The sequence below is a fragment of the Eretmochelys imbricata genome, chromosome 3, assembly GCF_965152235.1.
Source record: "Eretmochelys imbricata isolate rEreImb1 chromosome 3, rEreImb1.hap1, whole genome shotgun sequence".
Classification (NCBI taxonomy): domain Eukaryota; kingdom Metazoa; phylum Chordata; order Testudines; family Cheloniidae; genus Eretmochelys; species Eretmochelys imbricata.
Window position 1 is genome coordinate 108794523 of NC_135574.1, and position 27591 is coordinate 108822113.

Below are 27591 nucleotides of genomic sequence, written 5' to 3' on the forward strand. Positions count from 1 at the left end.
CAGGAATGGGAGCTGGGGCCTAGGTGTGCGGGATCCAGCAACTGTGGCTGCAGGGGAACGAACCAATCAGCTGAGGATGCAAGGGAGGGACCAACTGGAGCTCTTTCTGAGCTGCTCTGCAAAAACCCTGGACATTTCCTGTTATTAGAAAAATCCACACAGACAGAGAAAGGAAGCTCAAAAAAGAGACTATGTCTGGGAAAACCAGGACGTATGGTAACCCTATTCCAGTCAGAAGACAGACCTGAGATATTTTATGTCTTTTCTAAATAAAGGGCCTGTTTCGTCCCAGAAAACCTTGTGGCAAAAATATTGTGCAAACAGCAACACATACACCTTCCGTGAAGGCAGCGTAACCACAAATGTGGGAGTGCTGATCAGGATGAGAATGTGATGAGAGACTGACTGAACGCATTCAAACATCTTCTGGTGTGGCTACTATGGCTCTCACTCAATGTACAATCCACGAAGGCAGGCAGATGGTTATACTCCTGCCTGCCCTCCCTTGGGTGAATCTCCTTCAGGCACAGAGGGCCGGCCTATTGCAGAAAGGTGCAACTGACACCTCCCTAGTCCAGGAGACACTAACCCAGACACTTTGCTTGCAGTTTATGTCCACATCCTGATTTGTAAGCTCCATAAGGGTAATTTTAGATATCGGTGACCTTGACTGTACCCATGCAGCTGGGCTACTCTGAACTCTCTAGTGTAGCTGTGCCCTTAGATGAGGGGTAAACTTGAGGTGCTGACTTTTGGTCACTCGTGAGTAAACATACTAAATCCAGTGCCCAGACTCAGACTTCTGCAAGCCTGGTACAAGCAGCTGAGTGTTGCTGGGCTGTCCAGCTCTCTGCCTTCACTAGTTATTTTGCCTCAAGTGAACGGATTGGCCAATTAATTCAAAGTAGCCAACTCTAGGGAAGACAAGCCCTGAGTGCTGGAGCCCAACACCCCGGTGCCCCAGCTCCAGTCTAGGCACAAAGCTGCACCAGTTTAACCCCAGAGGTGTCTTTTAACCTGGACCTGAAGATGAGCTCTGTGTAACTCCAAAGCTGGTCTCTCCCACCAACAGAAGCTGGTCCAATACAAGATATTACCTCGCCCCCGCACACCCCCCCACACCCCTATTTTAACTCAGTTATAAGGGGGTGCAGCAGCTTCCCCTGCAGAGATTCCGCTCTGGGCTTGTGTCAAGAAATTAACAGGCGCCAACGAGCCTGTAAGCTCCGTGGGGCCGGGATCCGGGCGCTGTCCTGGCTCCGTCCAGCGCCTAGCATGGTGGGGACCCGGCGGGGGGGGGGGGCGCCTAGGTGCCCGGGGGCTACAAATAACAACAAGCGTCGCTCTCCAGCCTTTGCACGCCGGGGGCTTGGCCAGCTCGGGCTCTGCCCCCGCTTCCTGCGCCCGGCGGCCCCGCACTCACCATGCGCAGGGCTCGGTCCATCCAGCGCTCCGCCGCCTCCATCCCCCGCCGGCCGGGCCCGGAACGCGGCGCGCGAAGCGGCTGTTTCCGGGGGGGGCCGGGCGGCGGCGGCACCGCGGGGAGGCGGCCTGGGGGGCGTGTCGGGGCCTGCGCGGCCGCCTCTCCCCGCCCGGCGGCACCCGCGGGGGCTGAGGCGGCGGCGGCCTCTCTCGGCTGGTCCGGGCTGGGGGCGGCCGGGCCGGGGGCAAGATGCTGGGAGCCCTGTGGAGCTTCCTCAAGCGCCACAAGAAGAAATGTCTCTTCCTGGGCACCTTCCTGGGCGGTGAGTGACCCGCCCCGGGCCGCGGCCTCCCGACCCCCCCTTCCCGCCTCTGAGCCGCTCCCCCGCCCCGGACTCCCCCTTTCCCCGGCGTCTCTCCCCGCCGGGCACTTCCCCCTTGTAGGAGGCCGGTGCGGGAACCACAGCCCCCCCCCCCCCAACCGAGCCGTGCCCTGCGCCGTCCCCCATGTGTGGGGGGCCCGGGGGGACGGGGGCGCTTTCAGATCGGGGCGCCCTGGGGAAAAACTCGTGCCCACCCCGCCGCTGGCAGCCCCCGCGGCGCCCCCTGCGAGGGAATGGGGCGGGGGTGGGGCTGCCCGGGACCCCACGGAGCCCGCTGTAATCTGCTGCCTCTCTGGCCGTGCCCTTCGGGGATATCGCCGGTCAATGATTGCTGCGTATGTCGGATGGGCATGCTTCCTCTGCGCTTACACCTCGCAAGAGGTGCGGCCCAAAACCTTTTGGAGTATTAACTTGAAAGGCAGTTTTAAAAAATAGTCTTTTGGATAAGACAGTTTCATGTTCATATATAACTTTTGGGGCAAAATAACTTAAATTGATTAATTGGGTTACTGAAAACTATATGAATGAATGAAATGCATAAAAATGAATAATTTTGGGATGCAAAATCAGTGGTTTTAAGAAGCACAACAGACAGATCTGGGTTTTACATGGTATTTATTCTTTGCAGTTATGTGGAGAGGATGATGGCACAGTAGCCAATGAGGCAGCTAGTATTTTAAAATATTTTCCTCCTGTTACCATGTTAGTTTCCATAGTGATTGAGTTTTACTAAAATGTTACCAAGGACCATGGTCCCCCTATTGCTTGTGGGGAAACTAAGAGGATCAGCTGAAGCAAACAATATCAGTAAAACTTTTAGGATGTGCCCATTCAGTTGCTAATAAATCTGAATTAATTTGAAGGCCTTGAAAGCAACACATACCTTGAATTATTTAAGTTTTTAATGATAGTTTAACAAAATTCATACTGCAACATTGGAAAGCCATTACATATTTTGTATCATCCTTACAGGTACTAACTATTGCAATAATTCAGTAAGCTAGCTGTGTATTTAGCTGAAATGCACATTTGCCATCACTGATAAAAACATCCCATATCCTCATTTTAGCCCCAGTCTTGGAAAAGGCGCTGCCCCAAAACTTAGTTGACTGGCAGTGCCATGTATGCTTCCAGGATGTTGAATGCACCTATACGTAAATGTCTGAAAACCAGGAAATACAGAGTTTAGTTACGTGCAATAATTTGTCCCTGCTGTGGGGATTTGTGCTTGTCTGGTAGCGTACCTAACAGTACGCTACAGGGCAGAGGTAAGTGTGGGTGTTATTCCAGATGGAGTCCTTAAGGCAAGCATTAAGGGCTGGTAATACCTGGCAGCAAGTGATCAAATATAAGCACGCTAACCGTTTCTTTTACAGGTTTCAGAGTAACAGCCGTGTTAGTCTGTATTCGCAAATGGGCATCACCAGCAGGAGAGTGAATTTGTGTGGGGGGGTGGAGGGTGAGAAAACCTGGATTTGTGCTGGAAATGGCCTAACCTGATGATCACTTTAGATAAGCTATTACCAGCAGGAGAGTGGGGTGGGAGGAGGTATTGTTTCATATTCTCTGTGTATATATAAAGTCTGCTGCAGTTTCCACGGTATGCATCCGATGAAGTGAGCTGTAGCTCACGAAAGCTCATGCTCAGATAAATTGGTTAGTCTCTAAGGTGCCACAAGTACTCCTTTTCTTTTTGCGTTTCTTTTACTGTACCCATGTGTTGTGTCCCCACAGGGCTCTATATTTATCTGGAAAGATAGACATCTGTCAAGGCAGATTGGGACACAAAGGGCATGTCTACGCTACACTTGGGAGGTGTGATTGCAGCAAGCATAGCTGTACCTGAGCCAGCTTTGATATAGCTGGATCTAGCAGGCCCTGCTTCCCGAGGGCATCTCAGAGCTATCGCTGCCTGTACCTGGGCCTTATACCAAGAGGGCGTCTCAGAGCCACTTGGCTAACAGCTCTGCCTTCCTTCTGGCTCCTCTATCCCCCCATAGTAGAGCCCTGTAACCCAACCCAAACCCAACGGACCTGACTACAAGTGTTGGGGCTGGATCAATTGGGGGGAAAAAACTGGACCCTTTGGAGGTATGGGGGGGTTGGCACAGTGGCGACTGCCTGCCCTACTCCTGCCAGCTGCCTGCAGTGCAGAGCGAGAGTCTGTTTAGGAGTCGGTTCAGCAAGTGGTGGCAGACAGCAGGAGCCAGTCACACAGACTCCTGTTCTTTTTGCCACTGATACAAGCATCCACTGCTGCACTGACCCTATAGACAGGAGGTGGCTGACTCCATTTCGGGGGAATGGGTCCGGGTCAGGTTAGTAAATGACTCAGCCCTCTCAGGATCAGGCCAGGTAGGCTCGGGTCAGATCTAAAGATTCGGGTCAAGCTGACCTTACCTGTAGGAATGGAAGGGCAATGGGAAGGAAATAAAATGATAACCTATGGGCTGTGAGGAGCACATCTGCCTGCTGGAGAGAGCAAGGGGAAGTGGACGGAAGCCCTAGACTTCATATTCCACACTTCAGGAATAGGGTAGAGCTAGGGGAATCAGCAATATAGGAGGATTACTGAGGTGTGAAGTGTTTCATCTCAATAGGATGTGCTTGGGGGTGGGAGGGTGTGGATCAGACCATCCCATGGAGATGAATACAGCATGACATAATAGCTCTGAGACATGTGAATTGACCCATTTATCTCAGTGGGGGTTTTCTGTTCGCGGTTCTTTTCCTGTCTACCTGGCCAGTGCATCTGAGTTGAGAGCGCTGTCCAGAGCGGTGACAATAGAGCACTCTGGGATACCGTCGAATTGTGTCCACAGTACCCAAAATTCGACCCGGCAAGGCCGATTTAAGTGCTAATCCACTTGTCAGGGGTGGAGTAAGGAAATCGATTTTAAGAGCCCTTTAAGTCGAAAAAAAGGGCTTCATCATGTGGACGGGTGCAGGTTTACATTGATTTAACACTGCTAAATTCAACCTAAAGTCCTAGTGTAGACCAGGGCTTAAATACTGTTCGGGTTTATAGTAGTAACTTGCTTCCTCTTTCAAATATTTACTTTGTAGCCTGTGAATCTTGATTCAGTTGGGGGGGGAAAAGTGTAGATTTGTATTATACAGCTTTGTAAGTGCACTGTAGCATCAAGAGGAATTTTGAGTCAATATCTAAACTTGTTCTGTGTACTGTTATGTGATTCTCTCCAATGAGAAGAGCTGTATGAAGAGAATTAGTGTAGAAAAACACATGTATGTGGTCAGATAGCAGTGATGCTTATCCATATATGTCCTCTAAAACATCAATTTGACTGGTAATCTAGGAAATTTCAACATTCTAAGATTGAGGTGGTGTTCATGTCCAAGCTCAAGTACAATGAATATAAAAATAACATTAACCATTGATCAGTTGGGGAAAAGTTACTTAAATCTGTCAATGTCATGACATGAAACAAGTGCTCAAAGTCTTTTTAATAGAAGCATAGCAGGAATAGGGCAGGACTTCCCTTGAAGTCTGGAATCTTGTCTTTGCCATTAGTCAGTGCTAGATGTTTCAGTGGACAGTGAACCCCTATATAGTGTCCTCTGCCAATTGTACCATACTACAGTATTATAAGGTAAGGGAGATTTCTTCTTGATCCCAGCTGCTGGTTATCTTAGGCCCCTGATCCTGCAATGTGTTGTATATAGCAGATCCCTGAAGCCAATAAGGGCTTATCTACGTTTGAAACACTACAGTAGCACCACTGTAGCTCTTGAGTATATGTACTCCCTATAGTGATGGTAGGGGTTTTCCCCATCAGTGTAGGTAATCCACTTCCCCAAAAGGCAGTAGCTAGGCTGATGGAAGAATTTATCCATTGACTAGCACTGTCTACACCAGGGATTATGTTGACTTAACTGTGTCACTCTGCAGTGTGGATTTTTCACACCCCGAGTAACATAGCCAGGTCTACCAAAATATTTAGTGTTGACCAGGCCCACAAGTGGTTGATAGCCTTTGTGATTTTCATCCCAGTTAGAGATTTAATCACTTCTGTATATTAGGACTCATCTACACCTTCAGATGCTGAGGAATTTATTTCTGACTTTTTTTGGCTAACAGGCTCATACAAATATCTAAACAAAATATTTTTGTCTAAAATTGAGCTATCCATTTTCTTTTCTTTTGTATCTCGCTCTCTTCCCCCTTTCTTTGGGTTTTATGCATTTAACTTTTCTCACTGACCCTTTATTTCTACCACACTCTTGCATTGTGTCTGCTTTTCATTCTCCAGTCTTTTTAAATATTTGTTGTTTGTACAGTAACTCCTCACTTAATGTTGTAGTTATGTTCCTGAAAAATGTGACTTAAGTGAAACGATGTTAAGCGAATCCAATTTCCCCATAAGAATTCACGTAAATAGGGGAGGTGGGGTTAGGTTCCAGGGAAATTTTTTTCAGCAGACAAAAGACTAAAACACACACATTGTAAGTTTTTAAACAAACAATTTAATACTGTACACAGCAATGATGATTGTGAAGGTTGGTTGAGGTGGTGAAGTCAGAGTGTGGGATATTTCCGAGGGAATGCCTTACTGCTAAATGATGAACTAGTACTCGGCTGAGCCCTCAAGGGTTAACACGTTGTTAATGTAGCCCCACGCTCTCCAAGGCAGCACAAATGGAGGGAGGGGAGACAGCATGGCAGACAGACCCTGTGTGTAAGAGAGAGAGATGCGCATTGCCCCTTTAAGTACGCTGACCGCACTGTAAGTACATTGCCTTTTTAAGTAGATCAGCAAGTTGTGACAGCAGCTGTTGTGAGCAAGCTCCCTCTGTCCTGAGCCTTGTCGTGTCTCCCCCCAGTTCTGTGGAGATGGGGTAAGCAGGGGGTAGGGGGACAACCTGATACCCCCCCTGCAGAGCAAGCAGGAGGCTCGCAGGAGCAGCACATGGCAGTGGGGGAAGTGACAGCTGAACTGCCGGCAATTGATAGCCTGCTGGGTGGCTGCCGCACAGGGAACTTAGGGGAGCGGGGAGCTGATAGGGGGGCTGCCGGTCCACCCTCGTTCCAAGACCCCACCAGCTAGTTCCAATGGGCTGCTCTTTCTGCAAGCAGTGGACAAAGCAAGCAGCTGCCAAACAAATTATAAGGGAGAATTGCCTAACTTTAAACGAACATGTTCTCTAATTGATCAGCAACGTAACAACGTTAACCAGGACAACTTTAAGTGAGGAGTTACTGCATTGCAGTAGCACCAGAAGCCCCATTGTCAAATTGTGAGGAATCTCTGCTTGGAAGACATTTCTTGCGTAAATTCAAAGCATTATGTCTGGCATTTTATTTCAACTTGAAGTTCTAGTTTTTAATAGTACTGTGGAAAAATTCGACCCCAAATAGTTGATACCCAGATTCTTGAAGAAGAATATGATGTTGTGGTTTTGTTAAATAAAGAGAGAGAGGTCGGTAGTAAAACAGAACAAAGGGGCAGAAGTAGGAGGAGCTTAATGACATTTTGTAAATCTGCTTGTTGTTTAAAAAAAATGTGTATCTTTATAGGAGTCTACCTACTGGGAAAATACGGGCAGAAGAAAATTAAAGAAATCCAAGAAAGAGAAGCAGCTGAATATATTGCCCAAGCACGAAGGCAGTATCATTTTGAAAGTAATCAGAGGACCTGCAATATGACAGGTAAGGCAAGCAAATACATTTTTCTGATAAACAAAATCCTTTGGGGACTGAATCCTTTGGGGATTTATTTAAACCCACAATATGGAAGGAGAAAATTAACACAGCAGCTAATTAGAACTCAGAAGCATCAGTGTTGAATAATTGTCTTATAAAGGCATAGTTCAAATAGTATCATTGGGCTCTATAATAATATAGATTACAGTTCTTGTAGGTTCAAGTTCTCTAAGGTCCTTAAGCACTATCTTATTCAAGAATAAAGTGGTTGCCAAACTAAAGGGGCGGGTAGATTTACAGCAAGCCACCAAGATTAATAATATAAACAAACACTTATTAAGTTACATAGAATTAACTTGGCAGATAACCTTTAGTACATCCAGTAAGAAACTTTGCAGTTTAATAATTCCCTAACTTTGAAGGTAGACCAGTTAAAAGGTGGAACATTAAGGTGGTGGTGATTATTCTTGTATTACAACATAATCTATACTTTAGAGATGGGGAATTATTTATTCACAGGTGGTTCAAGGTTATTTATGTAGCACAGGAGTGGAGCAGCATTTCTTTTTTCCCCTTTGAAGTGCATAACGGCTCCCTGAGTTGCTGAAAGTGATTGAGGATACCAAGGGTGCTTGGAAAGCAGTCTGGACTTCCTTTTAACTCAGCAGAAAAACTTTTCCATTTCATAGGGCTGGGTTGACTCTACAGAGGAAATTAGATTTTATTTATCCTGCTCATCCACCCCAACTAAGTACCATCTCTCTGAGGGTTTTTTTTTTTTCTTTCTATGTGCATTATCATTATATACTGTGCGTGTCTGTCTTTCATTTTATTCTCCTAACAGGATAGGAATTTGGCTCTGAAATCTTCAAAGAAGAAGGGAAGTTGGCCCCCAATATCCCTTTTATGTGTTTCTTGTTTTAAATATAAAACAGATCTCGCAGATATGCAGCATCCTTCCTCTTTAGAAATAAGATCAGTGTTTTCTTCTCCACTGAAGAAAGCCAAATTTTAGTTTTGGCCCAGCTGCAATATACGTTTTAAGATTTTATATATCAAATAATTAGATATCTCCTATTTATATTGTAAAAATAATGACACACAAGTGGCACTAACAGTTTGTGTGCAAGCGGCCTCCTGAGCACTTTGCTTGTGTTGGGTTCCATTCTATCACCTTCCTTCAGTTTTTTTTTTTTTTTCTTTCAGGTTCATAACTCTTTGAGGCAGTGACTGTTTTCTTATGTCTGTAAAGTACCTGGCATACTTTAAATTCTACTGCAGCATAAATTATAATAATTTAGGCCCTAAGAACTATATTTTGTAGTTTGTGTGTGGTAGCATAGTATTCAATTGTGAATCAGTTAAAAAGAGGAAAGATGCCTTAATGGTTGGGATCCTAGCCTGAGATTTGGGAAACCTGAGTTCAATTTCTTGCTCAACCACTGATTCCTCTGGGATCTTGGGCAAGTCGCTCAATGCCTCAGTTTCCCATCTGTGAAATGGGGATAATAGCACTTACCCATCTCATGGAGCATTGTGATGATAAATGCATTAAAGACTGTGAGGCACTCAGATACTACAGTAAGGGAGGCTATCTAAGTACCTGAGAGACAGAAAAAGGAGGACTTGAAACAAAAGTCTAACTTGATCAGCCAATTAAGCCTGGCACAAAATATAGCTAACTTGGGAACTAGCCTGGAGTTGAGGTTTATAGACGCATGAACTTAGCAAACAGCAGGCAAGTGCAGACTCTAGGAAGTAGGAAATACTCTAGCTGGAGCTCTTGTAAAGCCTGTTCCTAGACAAGCGGATCAGGCTTTGATATGAGCAGTTAGATGGGCTGGTGCAAATTTGTTTCTTCCTGCACAGATAGGAGTTCCCAATCAGTAAACAGAACAAGCCAGGGGTTTCTTTGAAGCAAACCATCCCTGTGACTTTACATACTGTTAAAATGACGTAGTAAGTTTGACTGTACTGTTTCTTTTTTGATGTAACCTGAAAACGGCCTGCCTTAACGTCTAAAAATAGTGGTAACAGATGGGTAGTGGCCACCCCAGTTTGATTTCCACAAGACTTATTGAATTAATGTTTGCTTTTGTTAAACTATGATTGGAAACCTTAGATCTTATGGTCATGCTGTAGTGTACTTTCAGCCCCTTCTGTGTATCTTGTCCTTCCCTCCAGTCACACACACCTACCAGGTATGTTGTAAATTAAGAAACAAAAATGAATTTTCTTGACTATTGGAGAGAGGGACGCACTTAGGCTGGTTGTTTTTCTTTGTTTACCAATTTATTTTCTTTTAATGATAGTGCTGTCAATGCTTCCAACACTGAAGGATGCCCTAATGCATCAGTTGAATTCTGAGAGCCTCACATCTTTACTGAAAAATAGGTAAGAATATTTTGCAGGTGGTCTTAAAAAATGTGCTAACTGATTCTGAGACACAAATTTTCCCTGATTTGGGCTTTAAGTGATGCATTTGCAGTTTAAAGAGCATGAGAAGTGTTGATTCTCTAGACCCTTGAATCGACAGTCTATAATGGTATTCATTATTTCATAATAAAATGATTATTTATTAAGTATGTAGTTTCATGTATATGGCACTTCACAAACATTAGAAGAAAAGATCCTTGCCCTACAGCACTTAGTCTAAGAGCCCTAGCTTCAAGCACTTAACATGTGGAATTGCTGCAGAGAAAGTGCTTACAGAATCAGGCCCCATCTGAAACAGGACAGTGAGTCTTTCAATGAGTTGCTTACAGTGAATTTGTAAAAATGTTTCTGTACTCTTATCAAGGTCAGGCGTGAAAAGTATGCACGATAGCTTTCCAATTGTAATCTCACATGGAAGAAGTGAGGTATTAGAAATTAATTTAAAGTAGAACAGGTAGGGGCACGTTCTACACTAATGAGTAATGCACAGTTTTAGGGACATACCTCTACCAATTGTGGTGATGGCTTTTGTGGTTGTGATTCCCAACCCATTGAATTTAGGCTACTGAACAGCCATCACGTGGCAATGACTTCTTTACATTTGATCTGGTGTGTATTGAAACTAGTGACCTACAAGGGAAAAACTACACAGCATATAACCAATTTTGACCTATCCAGTCCCCTCATTACTATCAGAAGATGCTTTCACTTACATTAATGCTACAAGGAAAGCATTGTAGCTACCAAATTTCACCACGGCAACTTAAAAAAAGTTGCTGTTGTTTTTTGAAAAAGCATCTGGAAAGGCTTTTTCAAAAGTTCAGCCTTAATGAACTGATTAACTAGTCATTGTCTGTCTTAGTTACGTTAAGTCGCTTGCTAATTTTTTTAATGCTATTTAAAATGGTTATCAACCCCTAAGCAATTGACTTATAGTAGATGTTCCAACAGTATCTTAATTGTAGTTGTCAACTGCCAAAACAGTGGAAAAACACTCTACGTTATTTCAGTGCTGATGTGTTAATTTTATACAGTATATTAAATCAGTAATTTTGTCACAATAAACCATGATTTTAAAATGGAAATGTACTGAAGAAAATTTTAAGTAAATATTTATAATTAAGGGACTCTGCAATCAATCAGGTTCATGTCCTGAACTAATCAGCAAAACAAGTTTGACTACAGTCCTGGGTGTCCTTTGTTATAAGGCAAAGATGCACAGTAGCTGAAGTCATACACTGTAGTGTGTATTCTTCTATAAAAATTGATCTGTTTCTCACAGAATACAACGGTTGGACGGGACCTCAGGAGGTCATCTAGTCCAACCCCCTGCTCAAAGCAGGATGAATCCCCAGTTTTTGCCCCAGATCCCAAATGGCCCCCTCAAGGATTGAACTCACAACCCTGGGTTTAGCAGGCCAATGCTCAAACCACTGAGCTATCCCTCATCTAATAGGTGATTGTTTTGATAAGCTTGCAGGTCAAAATGTAAGTGAGCTCTGAGATGTTGGTGAAATGGAGTTGGTTTTCTTCATGCAGTGGCAGTGGATGTGGGAAAGGGCAGGCCAGGTAGTAATATAGTTTTGTTTTTATCTAATTTTCTGAATTCAGATGTTGCATGTAATTGCTAATCTCTTATGGAGAGAGCTGGGCAGCCAGATCACAGATATTAAGACGATCAGGGATTCTGTACAGTAGCTTGCAAGCATGAATAATCTTTTTGGATAATGATGCAGGTTAGGGTACATTCTGATCAATTGCCTCTATTGAGCTCACTGGTGCAGAGGAAGCATTGAATTTCATTTTGCTTGGATGTAGGATTGTGAGTTTTATTTTTTTGTGGAGAGACAGCTCATGAGATGAAGTAACTGACTGGATTGGGTATAAAGCTGGAGTTTTTCAAGTAGCTACGTATTCTTGGGCTCTGCCCAAAGATGCAGGGATGCTTTTTCACCTTCTCCTCTGGCAGAGAGGGATCAAACTACTTCAGTCCGTGAGAGGTCATTTAGACTGAAGGAGGAAAAGAGAGTACATAGCAGGCAGATAGAAAGGATCACCATTTCCTAACACTACTATTTTGTACCATGAAAAGGAGCAGAAATGGAGATTTCAGTTCTTGATGTCCCAGAGGATACATCATCTTTCTGATATTTCAGTGTGTTAAGATTGTGCCATGCCTTAGTAAGTCTGCTGAAATATGAAAAGCTGGTCACTTTTTTTTTTTTAGCATTGCTGTGGAAAAAATTTCCTCAGTCTTCCTAGGAAACTTGCTCCTATCTGATATTTCTTCTTCTCAGAGTATTCTGGTTTTGTCTTGGTCTCCTCTCCCACACCAGAGCACTCCTGGCTGTTGTGACCAGGAAGGTGGTCTGCCACTGTATTCCTTATTCAACACCTCCCATCTTCCAAGCTGCTCTTTTACATTGTCTTCCCTAGTGAACAACTCCAGTGCTTGCTTCTGCTGCTAACTATGGCTTTCCAGAGAAATAAGAATAAAGTCTATGTGATTCTGGTCAGTTTTGCTGCCTTGTCAAGGTTCTTCCCCCACTCTGAACTCTAGGGTACAGATGTGGGGACCTGCATGAAAAACCTCCTAAGCTTATCTTTACCAGCTTAGGTCAAAACTTCCCCAAGGTACAAAATATTCCACCCTTTGTCCTTGGATTGGCCGCTACCACCACCAGACTAATACTGGTTACTGGGGAAGAGCTGTTTGGACACGTCTTTCCCCCCAAAATACTCCCCAAAACCTTGCACCCCACTTCCTGGACAGGGTTTGGTAAAAAGCCTCACCAATTTGCCTAGGTGACTACAGACCCAGACCCTTGGATCTTAAGAACAATGAACAATCCTCCCAACACTTGCACCCCCCCTTTCCTGGGAAATGTTGGATAAAAAGCCTCACCAATTTGCACAGGTGACCACAGACCCAAACCTTGGATCTGAGAACAATGAAGAAGCATTCAGTTTTCTTACAAGAAGACTTTTAATAAAAATAGAAGTAAATAGAAATAAAGAAATCCCCCCTGTAAAATCAGGATGGTAGATACCTTACAGGATAATTAGATTCAAAACATAGAGAACCCCTCTAGGCAAAACCTTAAGTTACAAAAAAGATACACAGACAGAAATAGTTATTCTATTCAGCACAGTTCTTTTCTCAGCCATTTAAAGAAATCATAATCTAACACGTACCTAGCTAGATTACTTACTAAAAGTTCTAAGACTCCATTCCTGGTCTATCCCCGGCAAAGACAGACTATAGACAGACACACAGACCCTTTGTTTCTCTCCCTCCTCCCAGCTTTTGAAAGTATCTTGTCTCCTCATTGGTCATTTTGGTCAGGTGCCAGCGAGGTTACCTTTAGCTTCTTAACCCTTTACAGGTGAGAGGAGCTTTCCCCTGGCCAGGAGGGATTTCAAAGGGGTTTACCCTTCCCTTTATATTTATGACATGCCTCCTACAGGCTTCTGAGTAGCAACAGTGAAAACTAGCATGACTGTGGTCAGTTTTCACTCTTCTGTCGCTTGATATTGGAGACTTAAGAGACTTAAGAAGACCACATCAGTTTACATTGATTTTTATAATCACGAGCTCTAGAAACAGGTGTTATATTTAGATGAAAACATAGGTTCTGCAAAGGTTGATAGCACTGGTTCCTCTTCCATATCCCATTTGGCATGGAAAGTTTTGTACTCATTATATACAAATAGAACAAGTATATTTTCAAGCCCTGTAATATGCTGGCTTAAAGGAATGTTCTAGTATGTTTTTTTTATATAGGATTTTTTTTCCTCTCAATTTTTTTAAAACATAGTTTTTAAAATTGTTGATACTTTATTCTCTTTTGCGAAGTATAAGTATGAGTTGCTGTTACATATGCCATAGCATTCCTCTGTCTCTTCCTTAATGTGTCTCCATCTGGTTTCAGAGTAACAGCCGTGTTAGTCTGTATTCGCAAAAAGAAAAGGAGTACTTGTGGCACCTTAGAGACTAACCAATTTATTTGAGCATGAGCTTTCGACCTCACGAAAGCTCATGCTCAAATAAATTGGTTAGTCTCTAAGGTGCCACAAGTACTCCTTTTCTTTTTGTGTCTCCATCTGTCCACCAAAGTCATAGATTTGATAGCCTATTCTATTTCATTCAGTCTGTTGTATTATCTCTACTAGAGAACTGAGCAGTTGATTGATATTTTAAACAAATACCAAAATTCTGTGTGTTCCTTCCAAAAGGATGAAAATGGCCAGAAGTGTTGAGAGCCAGATCTATGAAGAACCATTAATTGGGGATCAAAAATCATAATTTAAATTTTATTATTTTACTGGAATTTCTTCCAGCCTGACTCAAGAGTAGATCATTGTTTCCTACATAAAAACAGCGATATTTATGTAACCTTTCACACCAAGGAATTACAAAATACTTCCCAGATTATTTTCAGGGATCATTTCATACAGCACTGAAATGCTGTCATCTCTGGAGTGGAACGCAACAGGCATTCTGTATCAGCAATGCTTAAAAATAAGCATGGCTACATTATCTTATGAAAAATTAGGAAGAATTTAGGTAATAAATAAGGGTTAAATTTGGCCAAGACATTGAGGATAACATACCTGTTTATTTAAAAAAAAAAAAAGTGGGAGTGGCATTTTCTTTTCCACAGGTGTCTCAGAGGATACATCATCTCTCTGATATTTCAGTGTGTTAAGATCGTGCCGTGCCATGCCTTAGTAAGTCTGGTCAGTTTAATCTTTTGAGCTTCAGTTTCATCTTTAAAAATCATCAACTGTGCTCCAAAAAGCCAAACTTGGCAATGGTTCGACTTGAAAGAAGGAATATGACCACTGAGACTCTGATCCTGCAGTGCACTGCACTGTGCCCACCCAGAGCCCCATTAAGTCAGTGGGACTCCAGGTGGGCATAGGTGTCTGTCTGTGTGAAACAAATGGTAGGATCTGGGCCCATGTCACCAACTCCGCTTTCTGGATCATCAGGGTTTTCTCTTTAAATATTGAGTCACTAAGCTTATGAACTCAGACCAGATAATAGAGCTACAGAATCTAAATTGCCAAAAAAATTAATCTGGTACATGAAAGTTGTTTTGAAAAACCTCCAGGATTTTGTAGTTCTTTATTATAGACACACTTCTTCCTGAACTACAAACAAATGATGGTGGGCACAAACTTAATTTCAGTAATTATTGTAGTTGTATTAACTTGCCTTACAACACTCTTATTTCTTTTAGTTTCTTTAATACTTTCTAGTTTCTCTTTGAATGTAAATGTTTTTAATGTTTTTCATTATTTCTTTCCCAATAGGCCACCAAACAAGTTAGAAATATGGGAGGATTTAAAGATAATAAGTAAGTCAAAAGAAAGATTTTTATGTACATATTATTGTAGCATAATCCTAAAAAAACACATCTCTTTTGTCTTCCCCTTTTAGAATATACATATCCATTTAGGTGCATAGGAGTGGGTTGCTCTTGCTTCAGCAAATATTGTTTATATAGTCACTATTGTACTACACTTCATAGCAACATTATACAGTATAAGCCATCACAGAAAGGTGCTACGGATAAGAGTTTTGTATCTCTTTGGAAAGTCGTAGGGTCAGAGGCCAAGCTGAAGTATCTCACTGAGTCTTGGAAGGCTGTTAGACCCTCATGAAAATCTGAGAAGAGTGGAATAACAATGCAGAACTATGCATGCCACACCTTCTGCACCACTGTGAAGAATCTCCAAAATAGGTGCTCAGAAATGACCGTGATGGGCGCAGTATAAGAACCTGAACAAAAAAAAAATACATTATTGCTACTAGAATGTCTTGTCCAGTTGTACATATTATCAGCTGTTGATTTTGCTGAAGCCCAGACTCATGACAGAGTCTCATGTCAATGTCAACATATGAGGATTCAGCAAACTCTATAGGCAAACACATATATGTGAGTTCAGACCAATGTGAGAATCGAAAACACAGTTACATGTGGGACAAACAAGATTGTCCATGACCGACCGGGGCAAGCTGTTGTGTCCTTGCTCTGTGGTGGTCGGATTTTTCACATAAGGTATTAAGGTGCCTTGCTTCAAAGCAGTTAATGACAACATGACAAAACTGCTGCCACCTTGCTCTAACATGGGCTGTTACTTCCCAGTTGCTGGGTCTATCTGACGTGTTTTCAAGTTTTTTAGTGTATCTTTATATTGTTTGTACTTGTCGTCATGAAGCTGGATACCTTGCTTTTAGCTGATCATAAAATATGGCCTTGTGTATTGAGTTGGCTTACGAATAAAATACCCAGAGCAAGGCAGCTGAACTTTTCTGAGCATGCCTTCAATGCCAAACATCCAACAGTGATTAAGGATTCCAATATTGGGAATCTCATCCCACTATTTCATCCTGCAAACAAACTGAAGACTGAGCATATAGAACTAATCAGGTTGCCTGTGTCTTACAACCATATATAAAAGTATTGTAAGTATGACAGTCCAATAGACATATGGCTTAGTGTTTTTTTTTATGTCTCTGTCACTCCATAGACAATATGATAGCATTCCAAATGCAAACCTGGCCTTGCTTATGCACTGGGTAATCTCATAACCAATTATGGCATTTGGTGATGGCATACTCCCTAAGTAGCAAAACTTCTCCACTGACTTGAGAGAAGCATGCTATCAGCTGTTGATTTTTTTTTTCTCAAGTTCATAGTAACCAATCATACCATAGGAGCCCCTTGTTTCATCATTGTACGTGTTTTGGGGTAGAGGGAAAGGGAAGGATGCCATAGTGTATACATAGCTGAATAGTTGTGCAGTGAAATACCATTGGGCCAAGGTGGAATACCCCTTCCTGACTCCTAGCTACCATGTGTTGTTCTGTTTTTTCTGTTCGATTTTCCACTCCCTTTGGTTCTGTTTGTCTCTCTTCTACAGCTCTCTTACATATGCTACTTTGTTCATCTGGTCCCCTCCTTCTCCTTCCCTGTTTCCTAGTCCTTTTCTTCTCATGTTCTTATTGCTTGCTACTCAAGCAGACTTACTGCCTAGTTGCCTCGTGTACCCTTCCATCCAGACATCCTCTCTTGCTTATGGCTGGCTGCTCCAGTGCCAGTGCTGGTTCCTGTTTCCTTTCTTAAGCAATATCAGCCCCAATCCTAGATAGTTAGCAGGCTGCTTCTTGTTCCCAGGCTGCTGTTATGCTGCCTTTGTCTGAATTGCATGATGAAGTCTAATGTAGTGTTCTAAATCCGTTTCCATGGCCTAATGAAGAATGGAAATTTCAATACAACACCCCATTTTGCATTTTATATTAGCCCAATAAAAGGAATCAGCTGGAAGTGCATATAGTTTGGGTAACTTGTGCAGTATCTTTTCTTTTTGCAAATAATTATAATAGTGTAATTTAGCATGTTTTACAGTGAATGATTGTGAATATTATTAAGCATTTTAGCTATCACTACTGTACATATTTAGACTTATGTGATCATCTTGGTTGTGAACTTTCTTTGAGTGGTGTGTGATCTAAGAAAAGGAATGAAAAATGGAATGACATGAAAAAATGACTGTAAAAATGAAAGCTGATACTTACTGAGCTCTGGAGAATGCTCTCCTTTGCCCTCCTAGTGATATAACTTCAAAATTATTTCCTTTTTCCTCTTTAAGGTTTTACCAGAAGCATTGTAGCTGTGTATAGTACGTGTATGCTTGTAGTTCTTCTGAGAGTCCAATTAAATATTATTGGTGGTTACATCTACCTGGATAATGCGGCAATCTGCAAAAAGAGCACAGTAAGTATTTATTCATGGAAAGAAATTATTCAGTGAGAGATGAAAGGGTATATAACCAGGAATATTGGGATGAAATTATGGAAGGGAAAACTTAGGTTGAAATCAGGAGTCGGGGTATGAGAACTCTTCTGGCGGAGAGACGTATTAGTCTATGGAATAGTCTCTCAGTGGAAGTAGTGATAGTCCTGTTGCTTAAAACCCTTAAAACTGGGCTGAACAAAATACTAATAACCTCACCTAACACCCTTTCTAAGCAACACAGGTGCAAATTGAGAGGGTTATTTGTTATTAAAGACCCAAATAAATACACTTATCTTATTAATTTTCTGAGAGCTTGTCTACATTACCTGCTGGATTGATGGGCAGCAGTCAACCCAGCTGGGGTCGATCTATCGCGTCTAGTCTAGACATGATAAATCAACCGCCGAGCACTCTCCTGTCGACTCCAGTACTCCACCAGGGCGAGAGTCGACGGGAGAGCGTCAGCTGTCGACTTACCTCAGTGAAGACACCGCGGTAAGTAGATTTAAGTACGTCATAACTTCGATCAGTTCCCCCCCACCCCATAGACCAGGCCTGAGATATAGCAATATCAGTATGGACAAATCAGCCTGTGGTAGGTAATCCAGGTGCAGGATTTTCATGCCTAGTTCCTCCCAGCATATAGGCAGGCTGCCCCAAGTTACAATCTCCCACAGCTGAAGAAAAATTGATTGGCTAATTACAACACTGACTATCTAGTCACGTTGCCTGACTCCAGTTGTCCCTTGAGGCTTCCTGACTGGATGTTCTCATTGGTGTTGCTAGATCATGGAAAACAGCTAGCAAGGTAAGAGATTTGGTTTTCTTTTCTGTGTTATGGCTCTCACCAACAGGAACAAATGGGTCCAACTAGGGTGTCAGATAAGATCTCAGTGAGCTACTGAGTGGCTGCTCTAAAAGCATGAGATGTGGTCATTAATAGTTATCTGAGTGCTTCTCTGTATTATTAACCGCTCCTTCCACCTTCCTTTCCAGAGTCATGAAGGACATGCTGGTCTCTAGAGACAGGCCTGGGGGCTTAGGAGGATCCACTTTCCAGTAAGGCAGCCAGAGGTGGTGGAAGTCAGGGTCCAGTTGGTAAAATCTAAGGAGGTTCTTGGGCAGGGTGAGTGTAGAGGGAGAAGCACTCTCTGTTTCTGCCATCTTCCGAGGAGTGGAGTGGATTGGCAGGATCCAGTCTGAGAGGTTGCCTTGGAGCAAAGCAGATGGCCTCCGCTTCATGTCCTGAGAATTTGTTTCACTACAGAGAGTTTTAAGGCTTTTATGAGACTTGAGTTGATGTTACCCCATTCCATCAGAGTGGCTTTCCTGAGGTGATCTGAGGAGCAGGAAGGTGGAGAGGGGACTGGTTCGAACTCTAGCTTGCCCTCTTCAGGAGAATTCCTATCTGAGCAAAGGGTGAATGAGGGATGCGGTTTTTCCTGCCACTAGGGATGGAGAAGAGGTCCCTACAATACAGTGGAGGGGAAAAGATCAGGGAGCTTATCTGCAGAAAGCTCTTTTTAGCAGAGAGGTAAAAGGATCCTTTAGGATGGAAGGAAGCAGAAGCCATACCCTGAATAAAGGGTCTCCTTTTTATTGGAGAAGGATGAATGTCTGAGAGAGACTTGTCATCTCCCACCTCCAGCGTGTCTGCTTGTGAGCTCTGGCTTGAGTTGATTTATTCTGGAGGTTCTCCTCTTGGGTGTGCTAGGACACATAGGAGCAGTCCTGCTGTTCCTCAAAGTCCCCGGTGGGGCAGGGGTTGCTAAATTAGATTGCCTGCTCCCATCGTTTGCTCAGGCTTGTGTATAGCAATTCTACACAAGGCTGGGAGAGGAAAGATGAGCAGAATGACCTGCAGCTAAAGAATGGATGTGCCGCAGAAGACATTTTTAGCTCTTCTTCTCAATTTTCCTTTGAGGAAGTCTTTGTCCTACCCTGTTCCATGCTGTGAAACTACTGAGGTCTGGAAGAAAGATGGTGCCTCACCAGTGAGGCAGAGTTGGGGAAGCCCATGCATGATATTAGAAGGATCTGGAGGAACCCACGTACGGTGTTGAAGGACTCGGGAGAGTAAAATCCACATCCAGAATGACTACAATCTACATGAAAGCAAAGGAGGAGGACTCATGCATTAATCTATACTAGTGGCTGGCACATCATTAAATTGTTTGGGGTTTTTTTTTCTTTACAGACACCTCTAGCTCCCCCTGAAGTCCAACAGCAATATTTATCAAGTATTCAACACCTTCTAGGAGATGGTATGACACTTGTAAATTTACTATTTTTATATCATGCCATTGTATGCAATATTTCAACAAATAAGACTTGAATAATTTTTGGTACCTTTTTTCTGCCCATAGGTCTGACTGAGTTAATAACTGTAGTTAAACAAGCTGTGCAGAAAGTTTTTGGAAGGTAAAGGTGACTTTTATTTTATCTTTTCCCTGGTAGTTGCTTCCAAATAGTGTCGGGGGGTAAAAATACTAAAATGAGGAAACTTTTTATTATTTGAAAATAGTATCTGAAAATGTCTGATTTATCTATTAATGTGCATTGGCAGGCTTAGCTTGTTGCAACAGATTTCTGGGTTGATCAGTATCTAAAAATGGTGATTGTTGTTGTGTGAATGTAATTTTGTCACAAGCAAATAAATGAAATCTATGTTGTTGACTCTGCAATTAACATTTTGGTCCTTTCTTTCCACAGTGTTTCTCTTAAACATACTCTGTCTCTTTTGGAGTTGGAGCAGAAACTTAAAGAAATCAGAAAGTTGATAGAACAGCATAAAGACTTGTCCCACTCAGATAAGATTGGATCTAGATCTCTGTTGTGTCATTATATGATGCCAGATGAAGAAAACCCATTAGCCACCCAGGTACTTGTTTAATTTTATGTGCATCATTTTTATTCTATTTTGTGTACCACATTATTGTTGTAGCATGGTAACTATACCCTTAATGAGAGCCAATGCCAGTTATTTCACATTAAGTCAAGTGTCCTAGTTTCTTTAATCTAGGCAATGTAATGTATGGACTAGAAGAGTTAAGACAGAATTGCTTTTTATTCTAATGTCAATTTCATCCTCCAGCATGGAGAAACAAAGGTTAGAGAGGAGAAGAAAACTTCAGTGGCAATCAGTTGTTTCACTAAAACAGTTTTCCAAACTTCCTGAAGTTTGCCAGCATCATAGTTACATATCTAATCCACATCTCGCACTGAGAGGAGATTTAGCTCTTAACTTGATATAAAACTAGTTTTAAGGAATAAACTTTCCCCAGAAGGGGTGATAAGATACTCATCTCATGTTAAATGACTAAATATAAACATGTTGAATTATTTCAACTTTAGAGGGCTAAGGAATACCGAATATCTCGCTAAGTTACTCTATTTCCCAGAAAACTTTCTGAAAGAAAACGGCAGTGATAAAATTAGTGAATGCTTCTGCGAACACAGAGATTATAAAGAGACTTGATAAGCACGATTTAAAACTTGGTTTCCAGTTGGACGTTTGTTACAATGATTTTCTTATTACATTTTTGGCTTGACTTCTCTCCCTTTTCCCTGTTGCTCTTACGTTTTAATCCTTATTTTTGGTTGCTCATGGGATGTTCGCTGTGAGGCTGCCTACCCTTTGCATGAGGAAGCCTTGTCTGTGCTTGCCATGGGTCAGCTCCCCAACCCTATGGCCATTGACAACACAAGCACTGCCCTCTTGGCCTCACTGTCGCTCTACAGATTAGTGATTGGCATACGCCAACCCCCAAGACCTCCCAGCATCTCCCTGGAGTGTCCAGCCCCATGTCCAGTGGACACTTGCAGTATTTACAAATCCACTGCTTCCTTCAAACAAACCATGCACTTCAGTTTACCACTTCCACCTCAGATCACCTCTGCTTTACACACAGCACATAGATATCTTTATAGTGAACTCAAGTACAGTAAAACCTCCGAGTTACGAACACCTTGGGGATGGAGGTTATAATTCTGAACAAAATGTTATGGTGGTTCCTTGAAAAGTTTACAACTAAACATTGACTTAATACAGCTTTAAAATTTTACTATGCAAAAAAATTCTGCTTTTAACCATCTTACTTTAAATGAAACAAGCACAGTTTCCTTACCTTGTCAAATCTTTTTTATACTTACCTTTTATTTTTGTAGTAGTGTATATTTAACATAGTACTGTACTGTATTTGCTTTTTTTTTTGGTCTTTGCTGCGGCCTGATTGTGTAGTTCCGGTTCCAGATGAGGTGTGTAGTTGACTGACCAGTTAATAACTTTGTTTGTAACTCTGAGGTTCTACTGTATAAGTCTATCTACACAGCATAGAGATTCAAGTAGCAGTATTGGAAACAGATGGTTACATGTAAAATAAAATCATAACACACATTCTAGTGTCTAGACTTACTTAAGATGATACTCTCATGTCTAATAAAGTATTGCTCACCTAAAATCTTTGTAGCCCAGGCTGGCTGCAACGCTTTTTGTGAGACTAGAACACTGTCAGTTGTTTCCTAGGTGAAGGATTCGGTATGTCGTCTTGTGCTCCAATATATACTGGAACAGATATACCTTTGTTTTTATTCATAAACCAGACACTTCCCCTGCTGTTTGTTCTTGTAGATTTTGCAATCTCTCAATCTGCACCTGATTCAGTATTCATGTAGGTATATAATACACAAAACGCAAATGGCCAGGGAGATAGGTGTCTTGCCTCTTGCCTGAAAGGAACATTTCTGAGATATGTCACTTTCTGGCGACCTGCCTTAATTCCAAGACATTGTGAATATAATTTTCAGTATAGCTACATAGCTCTGTAAATATCTGTACATACATGTTGCAATGATTATGACAACCAGCAGGCTACTACTGGCTCTTGTTAGAGATCTCACATGCCACCGTCCGTCAACTACAGATATTGACCCAGGGGATCCCTGTAAAGCACTTTGCGCCCCCTGTGCACTCTGCCAGTTGGTATCAAGCGGTCCCCGGGTCACTTACTCCCATTTTACTAAATTTTTGAAATGAACACTAGAGGAACACCAACCTGGTTCTGCAACAGTGACTTCAAAACTAGACCATTATATTTGTAGTCTAACTGTATTCCAGTTGCTAATGGAGTTCCTATTAAATTGGATGTTTTGTTTGCTTTTTCTAGGCCTGTGGACTTACCGAAAGAGATGTTGCTACTATTAAATTACTTAATGAAACCAGAGATATGTTGGAAAGGTATAGAGAGAACCTGTATTAGCATTAAAATCTTTATAATAATTGCAATTTTCATATATGTACCGGTGCTGGTGGTTCCCCTCATAAAATTTGACCCTTAAATTATTAATACTGTATTAAAATTTAATGAGCTAAAGGCTTTTAGGCTGCCATTTTAAAAAGTGCTTAAGGGGCTTGAGTGCTCAAATTCAGTGGGATTTGAATACTGAATTCATTGGGCCTTTTCAAAAAACCAAGCTTTAGCTTTTAAAAACAAAAAATTGATTAATCACTGTAAACATTACTAGACACATCACTAGAAAATATACTTGCAAGCAGAAATAATCTTGCAGTGACAAGCTGATACAACAGGTCTTTTCCCCCTCATTTTCTGTGGTTCTGCAATAACTTGGGCCAACTTCTCCTCTCTTTTAGATCAGTGTAATTCCAGAGTTGTTTCATTGAAATCAGTGGCTTTCCTCCACTCTTACTCGTACGTAAAAGTGCAGAAATTTGGGCTTAATTTTCATTTTCAGATTCTATTTTTAAATGGATTCCAATTGACACCTTTTTATGCAGGGTTTTAGCAGTGCATTAAATGCTTTCTTCTACAAGGGAGTTATAAAAGTGAGGGGTTTTTCATTGAAAATGTTGACAGAAATTGAATATGGATGCACTGAACTATGGGCAGGTTGTTCTTTTCATTGATCTTTGAGAGGTATTGGGGATTTTATTGTGCCCATCACCACAGTTTCTTAGCACTAAGTAAGAATGATTATTGAAGTTCTAGTTCTCCTGTATTAGTGATAAATGCTTGATCTGCGCTGGCTTTTATTCAGCTTGCAGGTGGATTTCAATGTGTTGGTTATAACCTGTAAAGCCCTAAACGGTTTGGGACTTGGTTACTCTCTCTGTGGTATACTGCCTCAATTGAGAACAGCACTGGTGCTCAAGGTGGAATTGCCGCAATAGAAATAAGAGGGAACCACTGGCAGGGTGTTCTGTGACCTTTTTTTTTTTCTTTTTGGAACCTGCGTCTGCCAGAACCCATACTTGCTAATCTTCTGGACATGCTGCAAAGACCATCTGTTGGTGGGCTGAGGAACATATATTTTCGAGCAGTCCTTTATCTCTGTTGTAACCTTTAATTTATGGGATAGGCATCCAGATTGCTGGAGGGGTGCCTATGGGTGTATTTTAAAAATGTGAAGAACTACATATTAGGAACCAGAACAGCAATTTTTAAAAACTTTTTCTTTTTACAGCCCAGATTTTAGTACAGTTTTGAGCACGTGTTTAAACAGGGGATTCAGTCGACTATTGGACAACATGGCAGAGTTCTTTAGACCCACTGAACAGGACTTATGTCAGAGTGGCTCTGTAAATAGGTAAATATTGCTTTGATGATATTTTACGTGTTTTCTGTCTTGATTATGCTTTTGACTTCACAGGAATCTCTGCACATGGTTATAGATACCATGGCCGCGTATAATGGAAGTAACTGGTGATGAGAAGAATTCTAGCACTTCATAAACAAACATGGATTTTAGGATTTTACTCACTTTAGTGAGGTAGAGAGGTACTAGCTGTGTCATTTTACAGGTGAGAAAACAGCAGTATAAGCTGTGATTTGACACAGGTCCCACACAGTCAGTTGCAGCGTTAAAGCTAGAACTTCAGAGTTCTTGGCTCTCTATCCCATGCTTAGTCTGCTAGAGCATGCTGATAATTATTTTAGCAATAGTTTTTACAAACCCTGAGTTCAGAGTCCTCCAGTCTAACCACTGGGCCAGACTCATCCCTGTTGTGACTCCGTTGTCTGTTTTTAATCCCCTACTTCTTAACACACTCCATCCTCCTTATAAAGCTTTGTTTTAGCATTCTCTGATATGAAGTTTCACTCCTTGACTGCCAGATGCTTAGTTTAACCCCTTCTGAACTACGTTCCATCTATAATACAGTCAGAGTACACAGAACTGTACAATAATTGGAGTGTGCTGAATACAGAATAGGTCCTTCCTGGAAGAATGGATGCTGAAAGGCAAAGTGGATTTAAAAACCCCCACACAGGATAAACATAGAATAATATGAAAAGGAGTACTTGTGGCACCTTAGAGACTAACCAATTTATTTGAGCATAAGCTTTCGTGAGCTACAGCTCACTTCATCAGATGCATACTGTGTAGCTCACGAAAGCTTATGCTCAAATAAATTGGTTAGTCTCTAAGGTACCACAAGTACTCCTTTTCTTTTTGCAAATACAGACTAACACAGCTGTTACTCTGGAACCATAGAATAATATGAGGTCATTTTTATAGCTGAAATACTTAACAGAATAGATAAATTGTGGACATTTCCAAGGGAGCTTGACTTAATTGCACTTCCCTTATAACACACTCTTTATGCCCTGATCCTGCTTTGGAGGACATATAGGCAAACTCCTGCACCTAGTGAGAACCCTGTTGGTTTCAGTGAGGCTCTATGTGTGTACAGGGGTCTGCTTACAAAGATCTGTTTCAGTGCAGGATTGAGTTTTGAGATGGACTGTGAAAGGGGCATATGGAGGGGCTTTATTACTCTGATATGTTTAGTAGTAAGATGAAAGTGAAATATGTGTACTTTTTGGATGAGATCCTGGCTACACTGAAATCAATGGCAAAACACCTTATTTGAAAACTCCACACTCATCCAGTTCTAAAAAATCATTTTCAAATGGGAAAAAGATTATCATTGTCAATAACACAAAAGCAGAACTGTAATTCATTTAAAAGTGCTTGATAGTCCCCTTAAATATAATTTATTTAAATGGATACAATTACTGTACTATTTTGGATTGCTATTAATCTCCCATCTGTCCTACTTGACTCCTCACGCTACCTCCAATAGTATTTGAAAGAGGATGGGACTGCAAACTGACATAGCTAGTGATACAAACGGTACAAACTTTGGTTGAACTATAGTTCTTGCTACATGTGATACACCTATGTTGTTGAATGGAGTACAGTCACCAACCGATCAGTTGCTGCTTCTTGTGCTTGTTTTCTATATGTGTGCTTTTAACAAAAGACCTGATAAAGAACAAATAAGTAAACTTAAAACCACACACAATGCAAATCTGAAACTTACATTTTCAAGGGTAAAAGAGATGGAAGTGACTTCTTCAGAGTTATAACAATCCCAAAGAATTTATATATAGTTTTTCAATATAAAAAGGAGGCTTATGCCTGCCTCTTATGTGTTTTTTATTCCTTCTAGTCTTTCCAGTGTCTGTCTTCCTTTGGCAAAGATAATACCCATCATAAATGGACAGATCCATTTGGTGTGCAGTGAAACCCCTAGTCATTTTATTCAGGTAAGAAGCCTTTGTACTTAGTATCTTAAAAGTATCCCAAGTCTGCTAAAATATTCATTGTTAAATGCAACATTTTATATCAAAACTGTATTGCCCAATTCTCATGTGATGAGTTTTAGTTCAGTTTCTTTTCAGAAGTGGGAACAATTGGTGCCACTTAAGAAAAGGCTCCCTCTCCAGTCTCTCTCTCTTATCCCTGCCACCTGCTGTTGTCAGTGGGAGGGTAGGGAGAGCGGGAGAGAAGAAGAGAAGGATGGTGGTAAATGCAGAATGATCTCTTGATCAGACTGTTTTGGCAATTCTGATCACAATTTTGTTTTTCAAATGTGACAAACTTTCATATTTGAGTAAAAAAACTCAACACTTTCTGGTATCAGACTCTGTCATGTTTAACCATGTGTAAGTACTTCAGCAAGAAAAGGTGATGGTTCTTAAACTAGTTATTTTTTACTTCCATCTTCTTCCAGGACCTGTTGATGATGGAACAAATGAAAGACTTTGCTGCTAATGTGTATGAAGCTTTTAGTACTCCTCAACAATTAGAGAAGTGAACTGTGCATCAAAAGGAACAGATCATGTCTTTATATAGTACATCCCTTGTGAATACCTGGTGGGAACTTAAGGATTTTGGTTAATTTCATGATAGTGTAGGATTGCTAGACCTTCAGAAAGAATACACTTATTGAAATACTTGGGAATGCACCTGCTATTGTTTATATAATAGAATTCTGCTTACAACACCTGATGAAAAACTTCGTGTTGGAAGAATCACTGTTCACTAAGACTTTGTATTAAGCAGGTTTCAGCTGTATTTAATTAACTCATTTAGAACTACTTTTATTGTACACAGAAGGCCAATATTAAGATACCTACAGTTATTAAAACTGACTTGCTTCAGATGTGGTGAATTTTGGAAGAAGCAATCTCTCTGATCATAAAACTCTAGAAACTGCAACAGACAGTAAGATGGGTGAAGTCAGGCTTCTCTCTCCTTCCCCCACAAAAACTTTAAAAAACCCTTCTTTCCTCAATTCTATAAATGCCATCCTAGAGGATTTAGTATTCCAGAGGCAAAAGCACAGTCTCTGCCAACTGATGCAGGTGCCTGACCAATGTTGTGGGTGCTTGCCTTCTTGCTGAAGACTTAGAATACATTGATTTTTAGAGGGTCTGTTGTGTTTATGCTATCGATGAGCAGCTATCGATGTACACATTTGTAAATATTTTATCTTACTTTATATTAATTTTGATCCCAGTACACTGTCTGTATTGCAATAAAGAATTTTAATGTAAAATTTGTGTGCAATAACTTT

At 41.5% G+C, this 27591-nt stretch overlaps 2 protein-coding genes across 6 annotated transcripts in view; one reads left to right on the forward strand and one right to left on the reverse strand.

Annotated features, from left to right (window-relative positions):
- Positions 1–1478, reverse strand: part of ADAT2 (adenosine deaminase tRNA specific 2) — a 36043-nt gene extending 34565 nt beyond the window's left edge. For all 5 annotated transcript variants that reach the window (XR_013345653.1, XR_013345652.1, XM_077813148.1 and 2 more), the window contains exon 1: positions 1424–1478. Coding sequence is in view for 3 of the 5 variants with exons in the window: in XM_077813148.1 (XP_077669274.1) it covers positions 1424–1465 (42 nt within the window). In the remaining 2 variants the exon portion in view is untranslated. The remainder of the gene's footprint in view (positions 1–1423) is intronic.
- An 85-nt stretch (positions 1479–1563) lies between these two features.
- On the forward strand, positions 1564–27573 carry PEX3 (peroxisomal biogenesis factor 3). The gene is made up of 12 exons (XM_077813154.1): positions 1564–1745; positions 7342–7473; positions 9780–9861; positions 15223–15266; positions 17566–17690; positions 19909–19975; positions 20078–20132; positions 20424–20592; positions 22877–22947; positions 24192–24314; positions 26182–26278; positions 26746–27573. The coding sequence occupies exons 1-12, from the start codon at positions 1673–1675 to the stop codon at positions 26827–26829; spliced, it is 1122 nt and encodes a 373-aa protein (XP_077669280.1). The 5' UTR covers positions 1564–1672; the 3' UTR covers positions 26830–27573.
- Positions 27574–27591: the final 18 nt, after the last annotated feature.